At 43.2% G+C, this 22,439-nt stretch overlaps 1 protein-coding gene across 1 annotated transcript in view; it reads right to left on the bottom strand.

The window, feature by feature from the left end:
• The window catches only part of LOC127659711 (calpain-1 catalytic subunit-like), a 91,067-nt gene that overhangs the window by 46,845 nt on the left and 21,783 nt on the right, over positions 1 to 22,439 (bottom strand). Inside the window, exons 4-9 of the mRNA XM_052149694.1 lie at positions 21,376 to 21,494; positions 17,267 to 17,400; positions 12,789 to 12,957; positions 12,502 to 12,585; positions 11,100 to 11,185; positions 10,911 to 10,985 (exon numbers count right to left, since the gene is read on the bottom strand). Coding sequence (XP_052005654.1) covers positions 10,911 to 10,985; positions 11,100 to 11,185; positions 12,502 to 12,585; positions 12,789 to 12,957; positions 17,267 to 17,400; positions 21,376 to 21,494 — 667 coding nt within the window. The remainder of the gene's footprint in view (positions 1 to 10,910; positions 10,986 to 11,099; positions 11,186 to 12,501; positions 12,586 to 12,788; positions 12,958 to 17,266; positions 17,401 to 21,375; positions 21,495 to 22,439) is intronic.

Below are 22,439 nucleotides of genomic sequence, written 5' to 3'. Positions count from 1 at the left end.
CTTGGGAAACAGGAGGAAATGAAATGTATGTGATAAGTGAATGAGTAGGGGTTTTTAAGATAAGGAACACCTGGAGAAGGCAGAGGACCCATGTGTTATTTAGTGCTAGAAATGAGATGCAACAAATGTGTGTGTAGCAAATGACTGTAATAAGGGAAATCATTTAATATACTAAACAAATGAATGCAGAAAGTAATGATTGTTAGTTAATATAAAACATGTAACCATATGAGGTGATTACAGTGTGTTTTTTGCATATAAAATGAAACAGTCATGCTGTTGCCATCATTGAAGCAAGTTGGGCAGGATGACCCACTGAAGGAGAGAAGGTGGAAAACAATTGCGGCCTACAATACCAATGAATAAGAAAGACATATTAATATGGATGTTATTACTGACATACTTGGGACAAGTGTTGCCCCCAATACAGGGCCTACTGGAGAAACGTCCTAAGAAGGACCAGGACCTCCAGATGATCAATTATAAAAAAAACACACTGCAGAGTGGGTTCCCTACAATCAGCCTTGGGGATCTTGGATGGCCTTTCCAATGAAGCTGACCTAAAACTAAATAATCCAGAAAGTGAATTCAGAAAGTACAGAGCACTTGATGGACTGCATTGAAGTAACTATGAATATGGACTTCCCAATGATGAATACGAGGCAAGATTCAGGCGAAGAAGAGCAGTAAGCACAAAACCAAGAACCCGAGGAAGAGGATGATCAGCAGGAACAGGCTACAGAATCTGAAGAAAGAGAAGAGGAAGTAGAAGGACAAACGCTCGTAGGGGAAGAGCATGCTGCGGCAGAAAGAGGGATTGAAGTAAGTGCCGCAGTAGAGCAGGAAAGCATAGAAAGTGAGACGGAAGTACATGTCACAGAGGAACAGGACCAGGAAGGTGAAGAAGGAGAAAGACAAGAAGAAAGTGATCGTCCTGCTGAAACAGATACAGAAGCAACTAAAGGAAATGAAACAGGCCAACAAGCGCAGTCGCTCGAGGAAGAGTTGTGGCACATGGAGGAAAGAATGGAAGCTCAAGGAGGTATTAGTGTGGATGATGCTGTTACTAACTTATTTGGGACAGGTATTGCCTCCCATACAGGGCCTACCGGAGAGGAGATCCAGGAAGGCCCAGACTCTCCAGGCGAAGGACCATCACAACGACCATGGTATGATGAATTTCCTACAACTGACATCTCAGACCTTCAATATTATTTCCCTGAATGAGCAGAGACTAGATAACATAGCACGAGAAATCAGAAAGAAGCGAATGCCTGGATCATTAAACAAAGGTGAACCCGAAAAGCAAAGAATCTGGATAAGCAATTTGGCCAAGCAGAACAAACCGAATAATCAGCCTAAAAAGACACCTGACAAAATAATCAACCAAAGACTGAAAAAGCCAATAAATTTAGAAAATGATAAGGAACCCATAGATTCAGCAGGAACAGAGGAACTATTAGAACACGCCAATCAAAATGACTGGTATAAATGGGCCAGATATACAGATAAGCAAACAAAAATGACAAACTGTGTAATGTGCTCACCCTCTCCATTCAAAAATTGGTAGTAGTCCCGAATGATGCATTGCGCTGAGTATTATGCCAAAAATTGAGGTAAAACAGGGAGAACAGTGTTCTGCCCAGCAGAATGTTTGGCATTCTTGGGTCATCCGGAATATTATAAATATTATAAGATCATAGGGTGGGGAGATGAATGCAGAAAATTAGACATACGTGTGGATAATGAGAAAAAAAGAAAGTCCATTATCATATAAAATAAATCGACAACTGGAGTATGAATGCTTTAACAATACTAAAGGAAAAACGAATGTAGGACAATTTAAGGGCAATTGCGCAGTTGTTACGATTGAGGACGGGGGCTGACAAAGGTTGAGGATCCAAAAGCAGGTTTATTGATAAACAGGCAAAACAGGAGCAAACAAAACAACCACGATGGGTAAAATGAAAGCAAAACACAAAAACGCTGGAACACTGGAACTAGGAACACGGGCATGGAAGCGAACATCAACAACATTCAACAAACGACAAGGTAATGGAGGAACGGGCAGGGTTATATACACACAAGGCAGGATGATTACAAACAAGACACAGGTGAGAACAATGACAGTGAACACGAACGCTAACAAGGAGACTATGGAGTTAAATAATGGACAAAAGTGAAAACTAAGGAGCAAGGTGAAACACGACAGGGTAATACATGACATAGCCCCCCCTCAAAGGATCGGATCCCAGACGATCCTAAAAACAAACAAACAAAAAAAACAAAACAGAATCGTCCAAGGAATGAGGGGGGGGGACTGGCAGACCACGGAGAGCACAAGGGGACACCAGAAAATCCAGGGGGGGACAAGGGGCAGATAGGCAGTCCAAGGGGGCACAGAGGGCAGGCGAGCAGTCCACGGGGGCACAAGGGGCAGACAGACAGTCCAAGGGGAGCACAAGACGGGGACTGGGTCAGGTGGCCTGGGAGCTGGCCACAGGACAGGGACAGGTTCAGGGGGTCTGGGAGGCGGCCAAAGGACAGGGACAGGTTCAGGAGGCCTGGGAGCTGGCCACAGGGCAAGGACAGGTCTGGGGGACTGGGGAGGAGGCGCAATAGGAGGCTCTAGCGGCGGAGGCCTGGGAGGCTCTGGAGGCGGAGACCTGGAAGGCTCTGGAGGCGGAGCCGATGGAGGTGGCACCGTAGGAGGCTCTAGAGGTGGAGCCGATGGAGGTGGCGCCATAGGAGGCTTGAGAGGCAGAGCCCTGGGTGGCTCGGGAGGCGGAGCCCTGGGAGGCTCGGGAGGCGGAGCTCTGGGAAGCTCGGGAGGCGGAGCTCTGGGAAGCTCGGGAAGCTCGGGAGGCGGAGCTCTAGGAAGCTCGGGAGGCAGAGCTCCGGGAAGCTCGGGAGGCGGAGCTCTAGGAAGCTCGGGAGGCGTTGCTCTTGGATGGTCATGGCTGCTGGCGCTGGCTCAGGGACATCAGAGGCTACAGGCGTAGGTTCACTGCTGTCGGAGGCTACAGGCGCTGGCTCACTGACATCGGAGGCTACAGGTGCTGGCTCACTGACATCGGAGGCTACAGGCGCTGGCTCACTGACATCGGAGGCTACAGGCGCTGGCTCACTGACATCGGAGGCTACAGGCGCTGGCTCACTGACATCGGAGACTACAGGCGCTGACTCACTGACATCGGAGGCTACAGGCGCTGACTCACTGACATCGGAGGCTACAGGCGCTGGCTCATTGACATCGGAAGCTACAGGCGCTGGCTCGGGGACGGTCGAGGGCTCTGGCTCGCTCACAGTGACATGCGTGGGCTCTGGCTCGCAGACCGTAGAAGGCGTGAACTGGGGAGCGGAAGCCTTTCTTCTCCTCCTCCTCCGGGCGGACGAAGCTGGCAGCATTGGCTCCTTGATCACGGCAGGCATGAAGGTTGGTTCGCTGGCAGATGTGAAGGGACGAACCACGGGCGAATGGAGGGTTACCACTTTGGGAGGAGCTACGGGGTTCTCCTCGACGATGTCCACGGTGAACGAGGAACCGCAGGCCAGTAGGTTCTCCTCCACGAACGCGCGGAGCGTCCAGCCAGGGAGGAATCAGGGAAGTCGGACGCACTGGCAATTGCGAGAAAATCGCGGATGTGCTCTTCCACCGGACGGTTTCCCTGCAGTAGGCTGAGAAGGTTACAGTTGGCCTGTAAAACCGCTGGATCCATAGTGTGTTGGTCGTTTGTTCTGTTACGATTGAGGACGGGGGCTGACAAAGGTTGAGGATTCAAAAGCAGGTTTATTGATAAACAGGCAAAACAGGAGCAAACAAAACAACCACGATGGGTAAAATGAAAGCAAAACACAAAAACGCTGGAACACTGGAATTAGGAACACGGGCATGGAAGCGAACATCAACAACATTCAACAAACGACAAGGTAATGGAGGAACGGGCAGGGTTATATACACACAAGGCAGGATGATTACAAACAAGACACAGGTGAGAACAATGACAGTGAACACGAATGCTAACAAGGAGACTATGGAGTTAAATAATGGACAAAAGTGAAAACTAAGGAGCAAGGTGAAACACGACAGGGTAATATGGCATTTAGATGATGAAATGTTTTTTAATGATAATGTGATTAGGTTTAGTGGACCGCAATATGCAACAGCGACATTAGGACAATATTTTACTGCAAACATAACTCCAGGATGTGTAGGTGTAGTTGTCGGTCATTGCCTTACAGGATGTGAAAATCAGACTTTAGTATCGCCTGCGATAAAAATCCATGAGGAACAAACGGAAACTATAGCAGACTATTTTTGGTTATGTAGGAGAGGTCAATTGAAACCCGCACTACCTAAAGGCTGGAAAGGACTGTGCGCTAGAGTAAGGCTAATACAATAAGTAACTATGGTAGAATGGGACCCCTCTGAAATCCAAACTGCACCAAAACCTTTTGTACACAACAAAGCAAGGGTGAAAGAGCATACACCCCAGATCCTGATGTCTACCTGGATGCAATTGGCCAACCAAGAGAATACCTCAAAAGTTTAAAGCTAGAGATGAGATTAAATCAGGCTTTGAGTCAGTGTTCATATGGGTAACACCCAACAAAAATTTAGAATGGATTAATTATATTTTCTATAACCAACAGAGATTTATAAACTATACTGACGAGGCACTGGCGGCATTAGGAGACCAATTAGCAGCCACTAGTAAAATGGCATGGCAAAATCGTCACGCACTGAATTGGTTATTAGCAGATAAAGGAGGAGTATGTGTTATGTTCGGAGCAGATTGCTATACATACATACCAAATAATACATCTCCAGAAGGAGCTTTTACCCAGGCAATGAAGAAACTGCATGACCTGCGAAAGGAAGTTAAATCTAATGCAGGTAGAGATCAGCTTGTTGGGACATGGTTTGATGATCTTTTTGGTTCATGGAAGATGGGGCTAATGAAAATAGGTGTAATAATAGTTATAGGACTGACCTTATTTGGATTATTGTTTGTTGTTTTATACCCATTCTGAGATCAATAATGACTAGAACAGTGGCTAAACAAATGGTAACGGTTTCAATGCAACCACCGGGAACAGGGATAGAAACTAGATACTGTACCATTGGGCCAGGATTGGATGAACTTGATGAGATTTACTGAGAAGCAATCCAGAAACAACATTGGAATTTAAGGGGAATTTTATTTTTGAACACTTTTCTCATGTTTTTGATAGTAAGGGAGATAGCATGACTATTGTACTTTCATTTTACATAACAGAATAGATATCAACTCAAGAAAGGAGTTAGAGGGTGTTTTGTTTGTTATTTTTGACATATTCCCCTATTACTCTCAATGTAACCAATTACTTTATATATATATATATATATATCTTCTCTACATCACGCAATGCATGCACATGCTTATTACAAATGAGTTGATTTTTGTCACCCACCCCCAGGAACAGTGATAGCTAGAGGACTGGGATCTTTTACTCCTTCCTAGCCAAGTGTGGAGGGAGAGGTTTGGTCCCAAGTTCTGCAGAATGCAGCCCCATCAAGATGGCATTGGATAGTGGACTGAGTGGCCTACTTTGGCTACATGATGGAATGGGACAGGCTGGCTTGTGTGACTGCATTCTGGTTTGAGGCAACACATTCTCACCCCGACTCGTCACATACGGACGCTTCGGGCAGTTTCGTCACATATTGACGCGCCAGGTATACCTTTGGCGTCATTTTTCGACGCGCAGGGCAGTCCCATAGACTTCTATGTATCTCCGCGAACCGGAGCGTGTAGCATTGAAATGTCACGTCTCGGGTAAGCTCACGCTGCGAACGGGTGGAGAGTCGAGACCGCGATAAATAACAATCAAAAGGAATAGGCTGCAATGGCCCTCCAACTGTTTTTTGATGTTTAAAACCCCGGACACGTCGTAAAATGACGCCGTTCTACATATCTCCGAACCGGAGCGTGTAGCGTTGAAATGTCACGTCTCGGGTAAGCTCACGCCGCGAACGGGTCGAGAGTCAAGACCGCAATCAATAAAAATCAAAAGGAATACGCTACAATGGCCCTCCAACTGGTTTTTTATGTTTCGAAACCGGACGCGTCGTAAAATGACGCCAAAGGTACACCTGGCGCGTCAATAAGCGACGCCAAGGGGTCCTGCCCAAGCGTCCGTATGTGACGAGTTGGGGTGTGAGAATGTGTTGTTTGAGGGAAATAGAGTGTGAGACTTTTAGAAGTCTCAGAGGTGGGAGTATATAGTATATCTTTCAATATTCTAGTATGTTTTTATATCAAAGTACTTATATGAGTTTCCTGGCCTTTGTGTGACCCAGGAGAGAGCATATGAGGTTACTAAAATTGTTGTTGCTGCAGAGGCCACAAAGAGCACCCAGCTGTAACAAAATAATGAGACTAAGGACCTTGAAGATAGACTAAAGCCAAGTTTCTACCAGTAAAAAGATATCAAAAGGCTCTGTGAGATAATGGTGGCAAATAGTATCCATTGGTTACAAAAATAACAAAGGGGCACAGAAATGGGTGGAGGGGGACAGCTGTGTGCCAAAGCGTCTGCCCGAGGGGAGCCTCTGTCCGGGCATACCAGAGCGGGCAGTGGGAGGTTCCTTGGGAGGCAAACAGGTCTACCTGGGCCTTGCTGAACCGGTCCCAGATCAGCTGGACCGACTGGGGGTGTAGCCTCCACTCCCCGCTGGGCAAGTGTTGTCGTGACAGCGCGTCCGCTATCACATTGAGGTTGCCGGGGATGTGAGTGGTGCGCAGTGACTTGAGTCACTGCTGGCTCCAAAGGAGGAGGCGATGGGCGAGCTGTGACATGTGGTGGGAGCGTACTCCGCCTTGGCGATTTATGTAGGCTACCACTGTGGAGCTGTCTGACCTGACTAGGACATGTTTGTCTCGAATTAAAGGGAGAAACTTCCTCAGGGCAAAGAAAACAGCCAGCAGCTCTAGGCAGTTGATGTGCCAACGGAGCGGGGCCCGGTTCCAACGGCCTGCGGCTGCGTGACCGTTGCACACGGCGCCCTAACCCAGTTTGGAGGATAGGCTGTGACCAGGACGCATCGGGACACCTGCTGCAAGGGTACTCCTGCCTGTAGAAAGCAGAGGTCTGTCCAGGGTTTGAAGGTTTGGCGGCAGGCGGTGTTGATTCTCACACAGTGCGTGCCTCGCGGCACTCGAGACTCAAGTCTGAAGCCAGTGCTGAGGTGGTCTCATATGCATCTACCCCAGCGGTGCGGCCGCCGTGGAGGATTCCATATGCCCCAGGAGCCTTTGGAAACGTAAAAGGGACCACAGTGCCTGGCTTGAGGGAAGCGAGGCATTTCAGCACCTACTGTGCACGCTCGTTGGAGAGACGTGCTGACATTGAGATGGAGTCTAACTCGATGCTGAGAAAAGAGATGCTCTGAACCGAGGCAAGCTCACTCTTTTCCCAGTTGACCTGAAGCCCCAAATGGCGCCTAAGCACCCAGTCTCTGTGCGCGTATAGTAACCCTCGGGAGGGGGCCAGGATGAGGGGACTGAAAAAGGCCGAAGGGGAGGACTTTCGTACTGATACGCCCGACCGTCGAACGCGAACCGTAGAAAGGGTCGGTGTCGTGGCAGGATCGAGACGTGAAAGTAGGCGTCCTTCAGGTCTACCGCTGCGAACCAATCTAGACGCCAGACAGAATTTTGTTTCTGGGTGAGCATTTGGAACGGGAGTTTGGACAGAGCCCGGTTGAAAACTCGCAGGTCCAAGATCGGTCATAAGCCGCAGGGAGGGACAGGCTCTATCGCGTCTTTGATTAGCAGAGAGGCGATTTCTTCGTGCAGGGACTTGGCATGTTTGCCGTATACTGCGGAAAAATGGACGCCCGCGAAGGGTGGCGGAGGCCTGGCAAACTGAATTGCGTAACCGAGTCGAATGGTCCGGTGCAGCCAGCATGACGGGTTGGGCAGTGAAAGCCACGCCTCTAAACTCCGTGCTAGGGGCACCAAGGGGACGAGTATTTTGGAAGTACCCGGCAGGGCTTCGCAGCAGGGCGGAACAGGTAATACGGCGTCGGGAGGCAGTGAAACGTCCCGAGGCTCTGGTGCTGAGAACAGACTCGAAGCACTTACCTTGCTCCGTGCACCCGGCAGGGGGCCGGTTCGTGACTGAGGATGAGGTCTGATGTTGGCGTCCTCTGGAATCGTCTGAACCGGCTGGCCGGGGAACAGTCGTGGGGCTGAAGGCGGACTGTGGCCGCGTCCAGCATGCCGGGACTGTTGAGACCTGAAGCAAAGTGCCGCGAGAACGGCATTTGCGGGCCAGGTGACCTAGAGACAAAAGGAAATAGCTCTATTATTGAGAATGTAATGAATTTAACAAAAGATTCTCCTCCCGGCCCTCCACCGGGGAACAGAGCGGTCTTACCAGCTCCGGAGCTACCGTCTCAGTCTCTGGGTCGGTCATCTCAGGAGCGCCTGGGAGCCTTCCGGGTCCAACTTCTGCGGGGATCTCGATGCTGGGGCTGAGAGCTGGGCCCACTCTCTTTTGTTAGTTGAGGCGGAGCACCACTTTCTTTCTTTCTTGAAAGCCGCAGGAGGACGCCCTCGGCGAGCAGACAGGGCATGGCCCCTGGCGGCAGGTTTGCAGCAGGGCAAGATGTATGAAATAGCCTCCGTCTGTTTATTCACCACTGAAGACTGCTGGGTGGAGTCGTGAAGTGGTGTCGCCGAATGGACGGAGCTGGGAGATGGGGGCGTTTTGAGAAAGCGTGCTTTGTCTGCCTCCTGTACTGCGACCAGGTCCTGTCCATGCATTGCGTTTCTGGACCACGGGGGGTGGCCATCGCCTGTCTGAGTGCAGTTCCTGTGGCACGTCAAGAACAGGACCACCCAAGTGCAGATTTTGAAGTGCCTTGGCCCTGTGGACTTGCAGTAGGGGGCCATGGCGTGCAGGGGGGACCGGCAGTTGATATGCCCGGTCTGGGACCGTTCTACCACCGAGGGTAGCGAGAGCGGAGGAGCGAGGAAGCTGGGCTTGCTCAGCTGGTCATGCACATCCGGGAAGGAATCGGCTGTCAGCGGCGCACATGCCTGCGGAACCAATTAAGCCCAGGGAAGCATAGCGGACCTCCGTGCGTCAGGCTCAGACTGGGCGGCAGACCCGAAGGTGGCGGCCCAGGCGAGTTATCCGCATCCGACACCACTGTTACGCTCTCCGATGCAGCGGTGATGTCATCATCCAATGCCGGGGAGCTCGAGGGACCGGACGGTAGGCCGTTAAGCGGACTGCACTAATCCCAAGCTCGGGGGAAGCAGGCAAGCGTGCCGGGGAGGCGGTAGGTTTCAAAAGCGTCCCGTTATTCTCCCCAGATCGTCTTTCATCGCCCGCGGCGCCTGCCTCAATCCCGTAGGAAGGAGGCGAGGTGCGGGGGGCAGCTGAAATGGCTTTCTCTCACTACAAGAGAAAGCAGAGATTGCAACACTGCCGTGGTTATGTTCTCACGCTGAAAACATAACCCATTGGAGAGAATGCTCATCCCGAGCTTGGACGGAAACAAGCAAGCGTGCCGGGGAGGTGGGGGGTTTTGAGGGGGTTCACCCGGCGAAACAGAGCCCGTCATTGTCCCCAGATTGCCTCAATCCCGTAGGAAGGAGGCGAGGCACGGGGGGTGGCTGAAGTGGCTTTCTCTCACTACAAGAAAAAGCCTACGACCGCAATGCTGTCATGGCTATGTTCTCGTACTGAAAACATAGACCATTCATAAAAATGCTGCCTTTGTGTGATCGCAACCCAGGTATGCAAGGCAGTTTTTATGACCATCAGAGGTGGGGAGAAAAAAACCGCATCCAGAAACTACACAGGGGCGGGAAAAATCGTCTTTAAAAAGACGCGTCCTGAGAAGGACGTTCAACGCCGCTGTGTTTTGCTCTTTTTAGAGCGAAATTACTCTTTTAGAATAACTCTTTCGAGTTGTCTGCGCTGTCGAAGCGCCCAGGGGCAAGAATGCACAGCCATGCACGAAGGAGAAAGCCGCTGTTGTGCGCAACAGCTTGCAGGGCGTCAGAGGATTTAAACAGGAACTTGGTGTGTAACTTGCAGCAACTGCATACACGACCATCGGCTCCGAAGAAATTTTCTGAATGAACTCCCGTATTCGCCCCGCTTAAATGCCCGTATGTCCGGGGGCGGGATATGCAAATACCGTCTGCAACTTCTCATTGGCCTTTTTTCATAGAACAGAGGTATATATCGGCGCTCAAGAGAGACCCCTAGTGTCGCTTCTCTGACACAATAAACCTCTGAATGACTTATTTGTATTTGTCTCTGCATATTAAGCTGGGATAGAATTATATTTAATAGATAAATGTTAAAGAGTTAATGAAATAAAACTTTCACAGTAAATCTGAATGAACTTTAATCCTGCTGATCTATTGCTTTAAAGTCTGATTTAAATCTCAGTTGAGAATTAAGTTTAATAACTTAAATCTAAAAACAAACCAACAATTAAACATGAATGACCAGGTAAGCAAACAGTGGATTTGCTGTCAGAACTCTGAGAGATGTTTATCATATTATTTATGTTTATTATGTTTGAAATCTCAGGCCGTCGAGACCTCGTGAGAGATTTGTATTTGGAATTCTGAATTTCTTCTTAATCTTCTATTATCTACAGCTAATTAAAAATTTAAAAAGAAAAAATTCTGCTGTTTAAAAATACAAAATTATAAAATATGCTGCAAAAATCTTCAATTTTATTTGTCTAGAATTCAAATGAACATATTTCAGATTTAAATACTTAAATCATTGTTCTAGCTCCATAACGGACCTCTATTAACTAGTACCACTGGCTATACTGTATTTAGATGGATGATGATTATTTGCTTATACACAATTGATCATGATCCACTCACCAGAACTCTCCGTCCTCACTGCGGTTCTGTAATCTGCCCCTGACAGAGCGGTCCACATTGTCCCATTCCCGAGAGCTGAGACACATGCATGTCAGTACTATTATCAGAACAGAAATGCACTAAGCAGCACATAAGGTAGTAAGACCACAGTAAGAGTGTAGTATGTGCATGCTTGTGTGTTTATCTTACTCATCGCTCCAGGCTCCAGTCCACTCCACTTCACCCCAGGGGTTTCTGATACGCACCAGTTTAGTCATGTTTCCCCTGTAGACCACCTGGTACACAGACACATTCAAAGACCCTTTTGCACTTCAGTCTACACAGTTGTGGGCACATGAACAACGTTTAAAGCATGGCAGGTACTTCAAACAACCAAATTCTGCCCAATCTTTTTATAGTTGTTTAGAATAGTAAGTTTTTTAGGAAGTAATATAAATTAACAAAAACTTTTTGTAGTATACATAAAAAAGTAATGCCCAGGGCCTTACTATACACATAAATAAATAATAAAATATGTATATTATATAAAATCTGTAATTTTTAGTGAAGCAAACGTATAATTGTATAAAAATATAATAGGAAATAATATACCATCCAGACAGCCCAATAAACAAAGAACGTTCCCCTAACATTAGTGTATGGTTCCAATCTGGTTATTTATTTGGGAATCAATTTCTAATATTCTTGGAACAATCTCTTTATGTTCTATTTTTTAACCATAAACTAATGTCCCCAGAATGTTTTTGTGTGACAAACTAATATTTACTTATACAGAACATCTATGGATATTTTTAGGTTTTATTTTTCATCCATATTTTACAGGACCATATATATTTTTTCAATTATACATATAGACAACAATGACTGACATTTGAGTAGTACAGCATTTAACTGAATGTAGAAATAAAGATCACAGTTTATGGGATTTGAACGCATTTTTATGAACGGATGTTAAAAGCAAACATCATATAATACGTACCTTCTATCATCCAGTCTATATAATTGCATCTGATCTGCATGCGCTTTATTTTTCTACAGAAACTTGTGTGCTTGCACAATAGAAAATTTTAAATTCATTCAGATGGACTGAACCACTGACATTTGTTTATTGATTTTCTAAATAAATAATGACATCTATTTGCAAGATTAAATATATTGGCAATTGATTTGATAAAGATTTGACTCATATGAGCATGATGTACAAGTGTTACTGAGAAGTTTTTTGTTTACTGACTACAAATGAAAAGAATGTGAAAATAAATAAATCTAATGGTAGCCTAAAGGAATAGCTCATGGATTTTTTTTTTTTATACTGTCTTTATATGGTTTTTGAGCTTCTAAGTTTTAGACTCTGTTGACTTGCACTGTATGGGCCTACAGAGCTGAGATATTCATCTAAAAATCTTAATTTGTGTTCCCATGGCCAGGTACACAGGGACAGACACTTCCCTGTGGGCCGGCTGCAAATTTTAAAAATGTATCTATCGATGGCTTGTCTGTTTATTGAGGTTGTGCTTATTCTAATCTCACATGGTTTTTTGGGCAGCAGCCTTTGTGTTGTCATTGTTTATGGTTAGGGTCTCTGACTCACCTCCTCCACTCCAGTCACTGAGTACGCATGACCTTTGACCAGCTTCTTGAAGGTCACTGCCTCCATGTCAAAATTACTGGTGATCTAGAGGACAAAAAAGTGTAACACTATTACACTCTCAATTATACATTGTATAACTTTATAATGTAATATAAAGAGCAAAATAATTATTCTTCCAAAATTAGCTTTTTCCCATAAACTTGTCAAAGCTTTGATCACAAAGAAATACACAGAAAGTAAATATATGCAGTGAATAAGAAATGCAGAGAAGTGAGATCAGTCCTTACATGTATAGAGCAGCCCAGCAGTGAGCCCCTCTCGATGGCTCGGCCAATGATGCTGAAGAGGTCAGATGGTGCTTTATTTAACTCATAAATCTCCGTGACCCCACCTGTGAAATCCTCAAACCCCTCAGATGTACTGCCACCTGACAGAGCTTCATAACAGCCGTTCAGTCTGATGTACATACACAACAGGACAGAATAAATAAGATTTTCCTTTTCAATATTCAAATGAAAGGGTGTTTTATGTGGTCGCTAGGCCAGTGGTTCCCAATTGCTCTTTTTACTATGGCACCCTTTTATTTATATTTATTTTTATATAAACCGCTAATATATAAATAAATAAGCTATTGAAAACAGTCCTTTATTTAAAAAGTTTAATATTAATTTAAACATTAACATTTTGGGCTCTGTTTTCATAAGCGTGTAAAGCGCAGTGCTATACGCAAAGAAAGCGCAATTTTCGTGCCATCGGGAAGCACAAGTGGCCATGGGTGGGAGTGTTTGCACTATCTGTGGGTGTATGTGCACAAACTGTGTGTGTACTGTATGTTGATGAAGTGGCACAAAGTGCAATTTGCTATTTTCCTGAGTAATAGCAAATTACATTTCTTATAAGTGCTTCTGAACCTAAGATGGATCAAGAGCAGGTCTGGGTTCAGTGCAAAGTCTAAATTCACTTCCTGCATTTACAGTTTGGAGATCCCCTAGCAGGCGGTAATAAAGTTCATGTCCAAACTCTGAAAATATTGTGGAACATCAAATTTTGGCCCTGACAATCACTGTTTTATGAAACCAAAATGTATGAAATTTGTGTTAAACTATCTATAGGACATGGTTTATTTTTCAATTATTATTTTGTTTATATTTACAATTGTAACTATGATCTAATCTGAATGGGTATTTTTCCACCTGTTGCCGTAGAGTGATTTTTAAGTCACTACAAAAGTGAATGCATTTCGTTATTTTGATTGTATTTTTCGTTTCATTTGAAGTGAATAGTCAATAAATGAACTAGTTTTTCAGAATCAAAACCAACCGGTAAAAGTGAAGTGCGTGCTGATACAATCACTATTAGTACTAGCCATGATTTATAAGTTAGTAGATGAAAATTATTAATAATAATTTCACCTCTGCAATTTAACTTGAATCACACTTCCTTTGCTTACAAACGGAGCATGTCAACGTCATAGAAATATCAATTCTTCTAATTCATTGCAGTCTATTTACACTACCAGCTTCTTATGAATGTGCTGTCTTTGTTTATATCGCTGGTGCTTGAGGGAATTAACTATATTATAGGACACAGACTGTGGAAAAATCGGAGAAAACCTCAGAATGAAATTGCACTTGACCTCGTCCATTAGCGATTTGCTCGCGAGAGTTCTTGAAACCCACCTGTGCCTAGCGCTAGTGCTCTTAAAATGGGGCATATTGTATTAAAAACAATATAATTTTTAAGAGTTTCTTAAACATTCCTGAAACAAGATTTTAATGTTATTATTCAAGAGCCAGTAAAACATATAGTAAAAAACATCAGAAAGGTTTTTCAGTAACAGCAGCAATTAAACATCATTATATCAAACATTAAAATGTAACCTATAATGCAAAATAAAATTACTGACATACTCATTACTATGTGATTTTTAGATATACATTAATCCTGATTCAATGCAGTCAGAATTTGACTGAGATGCACAACTTTTATTGAAATTTACTGGGCTCATATACACTAAAGTCATCCAGTCAAGGACGGTGAATGCTTTTCTCTTTTTCTTCTCCGTATTGTTGTTTGAGTAATTTGCGAGTTTTCAACCGGGCCTTGCACAAACTCCCATTCAAAATGCTCACGCAAAAACACATCCTAACTTGTGTCACGCCGCTGGGGTTGATGCATATGAGACCGCTTCAGCACTGGCTTCAGACTCGAGTCCCGATACGAGCATGGCGCCACGGCACGCACCATGTAACAATTATCCCTGCCTGCCGTCAAACATTCAAACCCTGGACAGACCTTAAAGGTACGTACACACTGCCAGCGACATCGCGCGCGACAGCGACTCCATACCATTCATTTTTAATGCGAGCACAGCGACTTCCGGCGACACGAGCTGTCGCAACCGTTGGCACTAGATGTGGGCGGGTCCAGCGACGCGACAAAGTTGAGAAAAGTTCAACTTTGGAGCGACTAACGGAAGCGACAGCCAATAAGAGAGACGACGGGAGAGCTCACGTGATCCTTCTCTCTCTCTCTCAGCTCCTGCAGTAACGGAAAGTTGGATGAAAGGCTAATTCTTGCTGTTAGAAATTTCCCAGTGCTCTATGATATGTCTCTTCCCACGTACAAGGACATTTTTAAGAAAAATACTGCGTGGAAAGGTGTATCTGAGATCGCGGGGATTTTATGGACCCAGGCAGACCTGGCGACCTGCAGCGATAAAGTCGCTGGCAGTGTGTACGCACCTTTAGCAGGTGTCCCGACGCGTCCTGGTCACGACCGAAAGCCTCCAGATCGGGTTGGGGCGCCGTGTGCAACGGGCCGTTGGAAAGGTGCCCCGCTGCTGACTGTTTTCTTTGCTCTGCGGAAGTTTCTCCTATTAGTTCGAGACAAAAAGCCCTAATCAGGTCAGACAGCACCACCGCGGTAGCGTACATAAATCGCCAAAGGTGCGTACACACTGCCAGCAACTTTATCGCTGCAGGTCGCCAGTGGCTGGCGGTGAAGTCGCTAGTGGGTGTTCCCACTACTGGTTGCCTAGTAACGTTTATAAATGACATTCGCGGATGCCATTCCATTGCTGTTGCCAGCGAATCTCTTTTCTTGCCACTAAAAACAAACATTTTGGAGGGAAAAGACTAAATATAAATGGAATCAGTACATAAAATGCTTTATATCAAAGATGAATGAGAAAAAAGGCGTGCTGTTTGCCATAGCGGCTGTTTATCTGCGGCGAAAATGTAAATGTCGGTCTGTCTGGGTCCATAAAATCCCCGCGATCTCAGATACACCTTTCCACGCAGTATTTTTCTTAAAAATGTCCTTGTACGTGGGAAGAGACATATCATAGGGCACTGGAAAATTTCTAACAGCAAGAATTAGCCTTTCATCCATCTTTCCGTTACTGTAGGAGCTGAGAGAGAGAGAGAGAGAAAGGATCACGTGAGCGCTCCAGTCTTCTCTCCTATTGGCTGTCGCTTCCGTTAGTCGCTCCAAAGTTGAACTTTTCTCAACTTTGTCGCGTCGCTGGACACGCCCCACCGTAAGTCGCTGTGCTCGCATTGAAAATGAATGGTATTGAGTCGCTGTCGCGCGCGATGTGGCTGGCAGTGTGTACGCACCTCAAGGCGCCGTACGCTCCCACCACATGTCGCGACTCGCCCGTTGTCTCCTCCTTTGGAGCCAGCCACCACTCACATCCCCGGCGACCTCAATGTGATAGCGGACGCGCTGTCACGACAACGCTGGCCCGGTGGAGAGTGGAAGCTTCACCCCCAGTCGGTCCAGCTGATTTGGGAACGATTCGGCGAGGCCCAGGTAGACCTGTTTGCCTCCCGAGAGACCTCCCACTGCCTGCTCTGGTATGCCCGAACAGAGGCTCCCCTTGGGGCAGACGCACTGGCACAGAGCTGGCCCTCGGGGCTGCGCAAGTACGCATTTCCCCCAGTGAGCCTTCTTGCACAGGTGCTGTGCAAGGTCAGGGAGGACGAGGAACAAGTCACCCTAGTGGCTCCTTACTAGCCCACCTGGGCCTGGTTCTCGGACCTCGTACTCCTCGCGACAGCCCCTCCCTGGCGAATTCCCCTGAGGAAAGACCTTCTTTCTCAGGGATGGGGCACGCTCTGGCATCTGCACCCAGACCTCTGGAACCTCCACGTCTGGCCCCTGGACGGGACTCGGAAGATCTAGCTGGTCTACCACCTGCCGTCGTAGACACGATCAGCCAAGCCAGAGCCCCCTCTACCAGGCAACTTTAAGCCCTGAAGTGGCGCTTGTTCGCAAATTGGTGTTCTTCCCAGGCTGAAGACCCACAGAGGTGCGCAGTTAGGTCAGTGCTCCTATTCCTGCAGGAGAGCGGAGGTTACATCCTTAACCTAGAAGTTTTTCACGTGGGTGATATAGATGCTGGATAACTTTTTTTGCTTCAATAAAAAAATAGATATATTTGAAAACTTTTGTGTTTACTCAGGGTGCCTTTGTTTCATGTTATATCTTGTTTGAAGATCTAAAACAATTTAGTATGAAAAGTACACAAAAATAGAAGAAATCAGGAACGGGCTAATACTTTTTTGCAGCACTGTTCCTATGATATTCTGGTCCCTCCCTCAATGTAAGTCTTTTGGATTTTTTGTAATCACCCGCCAGGCAAAATAAATAGTGTGCCTCTCCTCTAAGCGCTTAGCAAACACCACTAATACAACACACAGATGCATGAAATCAATGAGTACATAGTAATTGAAAATTCTGTTGAAATGGATTGTCATACTTGGCATAGGCTTTCTCCAGCAGGGCACTCCAGAATTCTCCACCCTCCGCTGAGTGCACAAACAACAGTTTACCATCCTTCACAGGCAGCCGGTCATCAATCACCACTTCCACCCACTCACCAAACTGCCAGAACTACAGACAAACAAAGAGTGAGGTTCCATAAACGACCACAAGGTGGAGTGCACATTCAGTGTAAATCCTATTGGTTCAGGATACTGCTGAGTCAAGCTGAATCTCTGCTTTCTAATCAGTTAATTCCAACAGGGTTGGGGAGTAAAGGAATACATGTAACAGGATTATGTATTTAAATACAAAATATTAGTAACTGTATTCCACTACAGTTACAATTGAAATCATTGGTAATTAGAATACAGTTACATTCAAAAATTATTTTGATAACTTATTTTTTGATAACTATTTTGATAAGAGTTTACTTTGCATTTTACTATAATTTGTTTCATTTAATATTTAGTCCTTTCAGATGATACGATCCAAAGTGCATTTGAACAGCGGTGAGACACATTCTATGATGTGTGATTCATAAGAGCAGACAGAGAAGTAAGTTTGAAGTAAGTTTGGAGCAGAAGAAATATAAATAAACCTTGTGTCAATTGTCAGCTTTACATCAAGCTAAAGTGCAATTTTACATGCACAGTTTACCAGGCATGGACATATTTTTTTATGAAGAAAATTCGTGTTAGATCATAATATCTTTTTTGTAGCAAGACCTTTGATATTAGGGCAAAAATCATATTCTTGACAATAATTTTTGTATTGTTTTCCGATACAAATATCTAATAATAATTAAAACAAGATCAATTTGATTTATCTTGTTTTAGAATCAACACTGCATAAGATATTTAGTTTTTTCAGAGAATGTATTTTTAACATGTGTATTTTGTCTATCTGTACTGGAAGAGTTTTTATAGTCAAAACAAGTGAAAAATCTACCAGTGCTGAATAAGTAATCCAAAGTATTTAGAATACTTTACTGACCTTGAGTAATCTAACCGAATACGTATGTATTCTGAAATCTGTAGTGGAATACATTTCAAAACCCTCCCAACCCTGAATACCAATACTGTGTTTCTGTTTCTCCAGCACACACACACTATGTCTACACACCCTCACCTTATTAAAACATATGAGCCCCCTAGAGCTACTCAAATAATGCTGAAGATGAATTGGAAGGTTATAATATAATACTGCTTCATGTTATCATGTTATTCTCTTCTCAGCAGTTTCTTTTCATGTTATCTGATTACCAATATGTAAGATAGCATAAAGAAAATTAAGCCTTAGGACCATAACTCAAATTGTAAAATGTTTATACATAATGATAGTATTTCTTATTGTAATGTTCATTTCTTTATTCTTACTTTGCACTATAATCTCTTGCTGAATTTTTATATCTTGAATCTGATTCTGATTGTATTAAAATGAGACTGTAAATTGTTTAAAATAATTTTGCCTGTTTCATAATGTCTGTAAAGTTCTCTCCCTCAATCCCCCAGCAATTCAATCACTCTCTCTCATAATTATGTTGTACAGAATCTCAGTACATTTCTGCTTCTAATTTAATCTAAATGAGTCCCAGACAAGCCAGAAAGCAGAAGACACACACAAATGCAGACCCTCATCCAGCACTGTGTGTGTGTGTGTGTGTGTGTGTGTGTGTGTGTGTGCTGAGACGCATGAGTGAGCACAAATGCATCCAAAAACAGCCCTGTGTTTTTGTTCACTGACTCATCCATGCATGATGCACATGAGTATATTTTGGAGCATTATGTATGAGCATTTGTTGATTATATATTTATCAGTGCAAAGTCCTATAAAATTTTGTTAGTAGTTAAAGTTTGACTAGAGTTGTGTTTTCTTATTGATACACACTGAACTGCAGTGTTGAGTCATGTAACTACTCACACTAAAAAAAAACAGTTTTTGGGCATTAACATGGAAACGGCATTGTTTTTGGGCATGTATCACGAGAATAGGATGTTGTTTTTTGCACTTTTTTGACAGCATTTTTTCTTAATTACTGCAAACCAAAATGACTAAATCTGCTGAGGCTTTTCTATAGAATTGTAATGCCAATTGCAGTGTTTTTGTGTTGTTTTGCAGTGCAAAGTAAAAATAAAAATAATAGTATCACAATAACTGTAAATGCAGTTAACAAGGAAAAATGAGTAAATACACACAAAAATACCAGACATTTAAAAGGTGAAACCCATGATAAAGCTAATACAAGTTAAATGGAAGACCTTTTTTATATAAAAATTTTCTGCCTCAGAGAATGCAATTAAACCTTGGTATGGTTAAATTAGTAGACCTACAATAAAACTAGAAACTAGGTTGATTGATATATCGGTTTTGCCTATTAATCGGCACGCTAACAGATTTCTGGAACTATCGGTTGTCAGCAAAAATCCACATGGTAGTTTTTCCCCATTGCGTCCAGTGCTGGAGTTGCTGGGAAGGGTCTGCTGTCGTTATACAGTATGAGAGCGGCCTCTAAAGGCGAAATAAAAACTATAACCTCACTTGTGGTGTTTTTTTGACATGTGAGACTGCACTTTGCATGGAGCGGAACATTTCAGATTTAAAACATTAACAACGAAAAGGTATGTATACAGTACACTACAGTACACGTTGTCATAACATTATAAAGTACTTAATTTGTTGACTAGACGCTGCATTAGTAGACTATTACATCTATTTGCATTATTTTATATCCTGTTGGTCACATTTATGCATTCGTTATCCAGCTAAGTTGCATATTTAAAGCTAGTGACGTGAGAAAACAAATTCATGCAGAAGAGAGAAACATATAAAAAAAATCAGAAATGCATCTGAATTCAATTAAAAAAAATTATCCTCACTTTAATACAATGACTTTAGATCTATCACATTCTTGCACTAAAAAAGGCTAGACAGCGCAACAAAAGCAGGTGTTTCAATATGCTTTTAAAGTTATTTTTAATAAGACATCTACTGCGAAACATGTTGAGAGTGGTTGGATTTGCATTAATTTTTGCAACTGCAAAATCCTGGAGAAAGGATTTTTTCTTGGGTCGGTATAGCTCAGATTTTTACTTGCCCTGCCAAAATTTTAACTGGCCCCACCATGAAAAAAATAAATTATAATCCATTTTATGCAAATATATTTTTGTGCCAGAATTTAAAGTGTGTTTTCTTTACAAAAATATTTTTTAAATAATAATATTGATTTTGAACCATATAAAGTTGCAAATATTATATAGCTATAATGTAACAGCTAATTATAATTACTACACACTAATTCTAAACTAAAACATAACCCTACCAATAAAAGAAAAGAAAAAAATTATTTACTTTTTTTTATTTTTATCCAATCAAGGACATCCCCAATTTTCCCTAATGGCAGATAGTGTCCAATTACGCTCACTTTTGGGTACAATTGTCCCCAAACTATAGCCAAGTAAATCTGCACACACACAAGGCAGATGAGATGTGTATGCACAAGCATTTTTTCACCACAAGAAGAACAGCTTAACCATGGTGCACTAACCATACATTGTTGCTAGGCATTATTACATGATTTCATACTCCATATGCAACTTATGTGTGTGCTTTGCTGGCATTTACTAGTCTGTGTTCAGAGCAACGTCCATGAAACTCGCTCGTAAATTATGCTTTGAGTGACACAACCGCCTAAGCTTTTTGTCAGAAATGTGCAAGGAGAAAATAAATCTTATTAAAAATAATGCTAATTACATTTTCATGATAAGAAATATTTAGTGTGATAAACTTTCTCAATTAACTAACTGCCCACCATGGCAAAAAGTTAATTTCAATCCAGTCGGACAACCCCACAGTATCTGTACAAATCTTGACCTGTCTTTTAAATATATAGGCCTGTCTGAAACAACACCACCTACAACTCCAGCCCAGTAATTTACTTTAATGTCATACTGGTCAGCCAGGAACTTGCCAGTAATGTTTGATGACTAGCATTAGCTCATTTCACTCACTGCCTGATCATTTGCACTCTATGATGTTCGGAAGACATCAGGACACTTCTTCCTTTCTGATCATGAGTTATGAAAATTTTTATTTAAAATTAAGTACCTGGAAGTGAAAGATTCCAGCATAGCCACTGTCAAAGCTCTGTCCATGCGGCACTACGCGGTGCAGGAGGTTTTCATTCAGAGTCAGAGATGCAATGGCCGCCAGCAACCAACAGTCACCTACAAACAAGAAACACCAGAATAATGGACAGTCAAATCTAGCAGAGACAAAATATTTTGGCTTTTTTTCCATATTTGTGTACAGATAATGGCCACTCACAAAACATCTATACACTGCTTTTAGATGTGCTGAAAAGAGCAACTCTACACAGTGCAAAAAAAAAACAGTATCCTTAAAAATGTACTTAAAATGAACAACTTAATAATATCAATATAATATTGAATACAAATATGAATTAACTATCAGTGACAATCATTGATAATGATGATCTATAATTTCTTCTCATCCATTAAAGTGTTGTTTTTAGGAAGCCACAAGTTATAATAAAATGCATATTTTAATAAGGAATATTGAAAATGGTGATATATTTGCTGGTATGATCAACGTAATAATAAAATACAAATGTGAAGTGTAGTGTGTTCAGTATATCATAAAAAACATAAAACAAAGATTTTTAACAACAGAAGAGCAAAAATATGCAGCACACACTAGTGCACAAATACAGATCAAAGTCTGACCCCACATTATTGCTGTTCACATCACAATTAGAATTTTTATGGTTGCAAGTCTGCCACTGCAAAGTCTTTTGTTTGTACAAAACTTCATTTTGTGAAGTTCATTGCTGTTCATATCTGTTTATTGCTGTTTGTTTAATTTACATTTGTATTCATTTACACTGAGTTATTGAAATTTGAAGTTTGATGTATGAATTGATGTCTTGGTCATAGGATGGACTACATGCTCTTATAACAGAATGCATAAATTATAAATTAATACCAACTCAAACCTTAATCAGCCAAATAAATGGACACTGCATTTATGTACACTTCTGCAAATAATTTGGGATGGAACTAATTGACACTTTATCATTAATCTTATAGTTCATACAAAATCCTTTAGTTTAAACACTGGCCACCAACATCTACTCAGTTTACTTACTTAAA

The sequence above is a fragment of the Xyrauchen texanus genome, chromosome 1 (assembly GCF_025860055.1).
Source record: "Xyrauchen texanus isolate HMW12.3.18 chromosome 1, RBS_HiC_50CHRs, whole genome shotgun sequence".
NCBI classification, from domain to species: domain Eukaryota; kingdom Metazoa; phylum Chordata; class Actinopteri; order Cypriniformes; family Catostomidae; genus Xyrauchen; species Xyrauchen texanus.
This window is presented reverse-complemented; position numbering and strand designations above follow the sequence as displayed.